Here is a 5,749-nt window from a genome sequence, read left to right on the forward strand (position 1 = left end):
AACCGTTGGAGTGGGTCCAATATTATATACGTACTAGGCTAGTAGCCTAGCCTAGGGATAGTAAAAGTCCAATAGTACAACATGTTTCTTAAATAACTTCACCCACCACCTATTAAACAACTTTACCTAATACTTAATGTTTTGTCGGTTTTATTCGAGATATTTTTAATTTCAACTCATTTGTATAAATGAGTGAAAAACAAAAGTTAATTGTCTGAATAAAATATATTAGGATATAAATAATTATTTTAAAATAAAAAATAAATTATATAGTAGGATAACTCAAGTAATAATTTTTTTTATTAAGATTCAAATTTAAATTTTAATATATATATAAATAAACGATTGAGCGAAGAAATTTGGAGAAGATAATTTGAGAGAAAATTACATGGTGTTTGAAAAAATAATAATTTTTTTCTCTTCTTCATTTTCATTTCTATCATTTTTCAGTTAGTAATGTTGTGACACATCATTTATTCATAATTCACTCCCTTAACCCTAAACGATTAGTTTGACGCAGTAATTATTTTTTAGAAAACTATGTTTGATTAAATTTAAAAAAAAAATCAGTTTTATGGTCAAAAGTTAAAAATATTTTAAAATTTTTAAAGATAAATTAATTTTATATAATTAAATAAAAAGGTAATTTTAATGTTTAAATATATAAAATGAATGATTAGATTATTAAAATGATATATGAAAGGAGGGTTGAATCTTGAAATAAAATTTTAGAAAAAATCACAATCAAACTAGTCTGTAATTGTTAGTTTTATAATATAAATAAATGATATTTATGTCAACTTTTGAATAATTTGATGGTGATGTAATTCTATATTAATAAATGGATGGCAAAATTGAGAAACAATCTTATCTCAATCTTTTATCCTATGTCAATCCATCTTTTTTTATGGGAGGTAATTATGTATTATTTTCATTGAAGTTGTTTGATCTTAGTTAATTTCTTTAGGATTTTGTCAACAAATTTCTTTTATATATAGAAGGTAAGTATTTGGATTCTTGATTAGTTTAATTATTATAAAAAATGTTTAAAATTTAAACAAAAATATTTTAATTAATAAAATGAGTTATTTGATTATTATATTGATAATAATATGATAATTTTTTTTATTAAAATTTATTAAAAATCCATGAACACATTTCAAACCATCTAAATATTTATAATAAGTGTGTACTTGTAACTTCATTTAAGATATATAAATACTCATAGTCCTGTATTCTTTCAACCTTATAAAATAACATCAGACAAATTATTTCAATAAATAGATTCGGGTGACAACATATTCCATTTTTATATATATGAGATGGAGTTATAGTAATTATTAATAAGTCGATTATTATAATTTCAATAATTAAACTATTGCGCATAAGAGGTGGATAACAATCCTAACTTCCAACCCTAAACCCTAAACTATTATAATTTCAATAATTAAACTATTGCGCATAGCGGCAAAAAGAGGTGGATACCAACCCTAAGTTCCTGGGTTCGAGCCCGTCGGGCGGCAAGTTCTGCGTCTGGTTAAATGATTAAGTGTGTTTGCGGGCTACATACTTAATCCGTTGTCCTATTTTTTTTTCAAAAAAAAAAAAATCACACAGACATCAATTATTTTGACAAACAAGCTTGAAAAAAGTTTAAGGTTGCAAACCCGATTCCAACCATTTCTAATCCATTAATCTATTAGTTGAATGAATCTTGAGTTATCCATTTGAGAAAAGTATATATGGGTTCCATGCTAGAATGAACATGAATTGTCTCCACTTGATGGTTGAGTATTCGAATCTTTCATGCGATAACAAAATAAGTCATTTTTTTCGAAACCGTTTTAAGTATGGTCCTTCTTACTTTTGCTTTAAAAAATATTAAAACCATGACCAATGTGCGTCAAACCATTTTTTTAGTATCATTTTGTTTTTATTAATAAAACATGTTATCAATAATAAAAATGTACCTAACATAGGATTCCTATGCACACAACAAAGATAAAAAGGTAATCTTTTTCAAAATGAATTAAAAGTAATCTAAATTTGTATTCAAATAACACCCAATTAAGATCTTTATAAGTCAAAATAAGACACAATCATCAAATATGTCCACTCCCACCCACCACCCACTTCTTCTTTCTTTAATTGCTAATAAAAGTATATAACCTCATCTTCCTCATTACTTCCATTCCTCCATACATAGAGAGATTTTCTCGAAAAAAGAGAAGAGATATGGTGAACATCTTCAATGTCATAACTCCATGGATACATGCCCTAATGGAGCTAGCCGGAGTAACACAAAAAACAATAGAAATCGAGCCAGGAACAATAATAAACATATGGCTTCCCAAACAACAATTCAACCCACATACCAATACCTACACTAAACCCACCAAACCAGCCATAGTCTTCCTTCATTGCTTTGCTATGGATGGAATCTTCAATTGGTTTCCTCAAGTATATACTATTTCAATATCTTTCCTTTCATTTTTTAGAAAATTGTTTGATGCGAAGACTCGAACTCATGTTATATATTCATTCATATCATTTTCAAAACCCTAATCTACGTGCTTTTCTATTTTTATCATTTTTAATATACATGCATCATTCTTTAATTCTTTATCATTTTTAATATACATGGACCATCTCTTAAAACCCGTAATTTCATTTGCTCTTACTAATTACTAACAGGTACTGTCCTTATCAAGTCGATACGCCGTGTATGTACCGGACCTCCTGTTCTTCGGCGGGTCCATTACGGACCGGCCGGAGAGGACGTCCGGTTTTCAGGCGGAGTGCATTTTCATGGCACTTAAGAAAGTGGGTGTTGAAAAATGCACTGCGGTTGGGCTTAGCTATGGAGGGTTTGTTGGGTTTAAGATGGCAGAGATGTATCCTGATTTTGTCGAAGCTATTGTCGTGTCGTCGACCGTTATCGAGTTAACGGAGACTATAAGTAGGGATTCATTGAAAATACTTGGAGTAAGAAGTTGGCCGGAATTTCTGTTACCGGAGACGGTTGACGGCGTTAAATTTATGTTCTCGTTTGGTCTTCGTTCTATCAATTGGGTTCCTAATTTCGTCTACAAACATTTACTCGAGGTATCATATTTATTATTATTATTATATATATTAAAATTGAAAATATTTTAGGTAATTATTTAAATAAAATGATAAGAGGAAATGTAAGATCAATTGATGAATGGCCTATGAAATAAGCTATATGATTTATTTGAATTTAATTCAAATAGTTTATATTAAAGGAAGATAATATATTTATTAATATTTGAAAATTACAATTATACTATCATATCTCCATGCTCAATTAACTTCATTTTTTGGGTACCCTAGATCCAATAAATAATAGATATAATATCAAGATAAATCGGGATATTTTTTTAAAATGTTTTAAATCATACTATTTATTTACATAATAAAACACAATTATAAATGGGATATTATCATTGCATACTAAAATTAACTTCATTTTTTTTTCTATGATTGATTGTAAATTAGATAATTTCTAAGAATAGGAAGGATAAAGCTCAACTTTTGGAAGCTCTTATTGTTAAAGATAGTGATATTGTTCCTCACTATTCACAGGTTCATTTAATTTTATTTTTTTTATAAAAGACTAAATAAATTAAATATAAAGTTCATTGGCATAATTAATGTTATTATTATTTATATAGAAAATTTGTCTACTTTGGGGAGGCGAAGATAAGATTTTTACACTTGAAGTTGCTTGCAAAATCAAAGGGTAAGTTTTATATATTATATTTTTTATATTATATATTTTTTTATCAAGTTAAAGTTACACTAGTTATTTATTAAAATTGTGGGGAAATTAATTAATAAAATTTATTTAAAAAAATGCAGGAAATTAGGGGAGAAAGCATGTTTAGAGTATATTGAGAAAGGTGGGCATCTACTCCAAATTGAAAGGCCCTTTGCCTATAATACTTCTCTTACCAAAATTCTTGACTCAATTTATGAGAGTGATCCTAAAACCATTAAACTTTTATGAGATTGATTATTAAATTTTATATTTCTATATTATTGTTATTAGTTTTCTTGCTATATTGTCTTAGGTTATTAATTGATTGTAATTTTCAGTTTGTTCAAATATGTAATGTTGTGAGTTTGTGACTACTTTTTTACATTAATTTTTTTTGTTATTTTAATATTAGACTAAAATGATAGACATTTTTTTTTTCAAGAGCTCAACAATTTTGACCAACCCATTAAACACAGTAAAAGTGTGCAAAATAAGCTATGTCCTATCAAATATTATAAATCAATTGTTGAATAAAGTAAGAGCTTGTTTAAAGTTTGATTATTTGGTTCTATAATGATTTTTTATTAAAAAATTTAATTTATTTGAATTTTTTATTGGATGAATTATTATAAAGTTGGTTTGGATAAAATAAAAGTATTTTAATATTTTCGTTAATAAATTAAGTAATTTAATGGTTTAAAAAATATAATAAAATGGTTGAATTTTAGATTAAAAAAATCCTCAAATCAAACCAGCTCTAAGACATAGAATTCAGATATTAATAATGTTTTTTTTTATTCAAAATTTAAATTTGATAAAATAAAGTAAAAATATTTTAGCATTTTTTAAAATAAATTTAACAATTTAATAGTTAAAAAAATATAATAAAATAGTTGAATTTTAAATAAAAATTACTCAAATCAAACTAGCTTTAAGACATATAATTCCCATAATCTCCAATTTTTTAGGTTAAACATTTTTTTATATCATATAGCAAAAAATATTAATTATTATTTTTTATTTAACTTATTTTTATTTTAAATTATATTGAAAATATATAATAATTTTGTATTATAATTAATAAAAAATAAAATATTTTAGTTAGTTAAATGTAATAAGTATTTTAAGTTGCAAGTTTTTAGATAATTTCTGTCGTATTACTTAATTCATCAATTTAGATATTATTATTTAATTTTTTAAAAATTTAAATATAAAAATCACATATCAAATAATTTACTGTATTTTATTGATTATTAAAAAAAAAAACCACAAAAATTCTAAAGAAAACCCATCGATAGCATCTGAATTAAACTACATGTCGCCAACTTGATAAGGTCATTTAATACGCTCGTTTTCCAAAATAAAAAGTGTAGGACCTTCTTCAATATTAAATTAAATGTTATTATTTCAATAAACCACAACTATTTGGAGACAAAAACTATTTTTACTTCTTCTATATATTAGTAAATTACATTCTATAATATATATACTAGTTAATTCAATTGATAATTTCTTAATCTAAAATAAAATTAATAAAAAAAACCCACTAGGAAAAATAAATTACCTGACATATATTTGACATAATCTTATAAGAATATTTATGTAGTAACGTGTTCATCATTATAAATATAATAATTGTTTATTAAATATGATTTATAAAGTATATTAAGAAGATTGGGATATGAGAGATCTCATGATCATTAATATCTTGACAAAGTTACTTTTTATTATAAAGTAAAACATATCCATCTACCTCTAGCGAAAACAGGTACGATATCTGCCTTCTCGAGATCCTGAGTTTGTATCCATTAGACAACTATTAATGATTAAATGTATTTGCGGATTATGAGTATAACCTGTGAAAATTAATCGCACTATAAAAGAAAAGCGTAATTCAAAATTAAAATAAAAAACATTTATAAACCTAAATTACTCACACTTTTACCATCGGTAATAAACTCGGTAGTC

General features: G+C 25.2%; 1 protein-coding gene across 1 annotated transcript; it reads left to right on the forward strand.

The window, feature by feature from the left end:
* The first annotated feature begins 2,207 nt into the window (after window positions 1-2,207).
* Window positions 2,208-4,187, forward strand: LOC124936827. The gene is made up of 5 exons (XM_047477349.1): window positions 2,208-2,460; window positions 2,695-3,105; window positions 3,520-3,606; window positions 3,696-3,763; window positions 3,883-4,187. The coding sequence occupies exons 1-5, from the start codon at window positions 2,236-2,238 to the stop codon at window positions 4,028-4,030; spliced, it is 939 nt and encodes a 312-aa protein (XP_047333305.1). The 5' UTR covers window positions 2,208-2,235; the 3' UTR covers window positions 4,031-4,187.
* The last annotated feature ends 1,562 nt before the right edge of the window (window positions 4,188-5,749 follow it).

The sequence above is a fragment of the Impatiens glandulifera genome, chromosome 4, assembly GCF_907164915.1.
Source record: "Impatiens glandulifera chromosome 4, dImpGla2.1, whole genome shotgun sequence".
In the NCBI taxonomy this organism is placed as follows: domain Eukaryota; kingdom Viridiplantae; phylum Streptophyta; class Magnoliopsida; order Ericales; family Balsaminaceae; genus Impatiens; species Impatiens glandulifera.

Bases quoted from the DNA above. Each gene is read 5' to 3' on its own strand.
- LOC124936827 (XM_047477349.1), top strand. From the start codon at position 2,236: ATGGTGAACATCTTCAATGTCATAACTCCATGGATACATGCCCTAATG. The intron at 2,461-2,694 runs GTATATACTATT...AATTACTAACAG, and splicing joins TCTTCAATTGGTTTCCTCAA to GTACTGTCCTTATCAAGTCG. The intron at 3,764-3,882 runs GTAAGTTTTATA...AAAAAAATGCAG, and splicing joins GTTGCTTGCAAAATCAAAGG to GAAATTAGGGGAGAAAGCAT.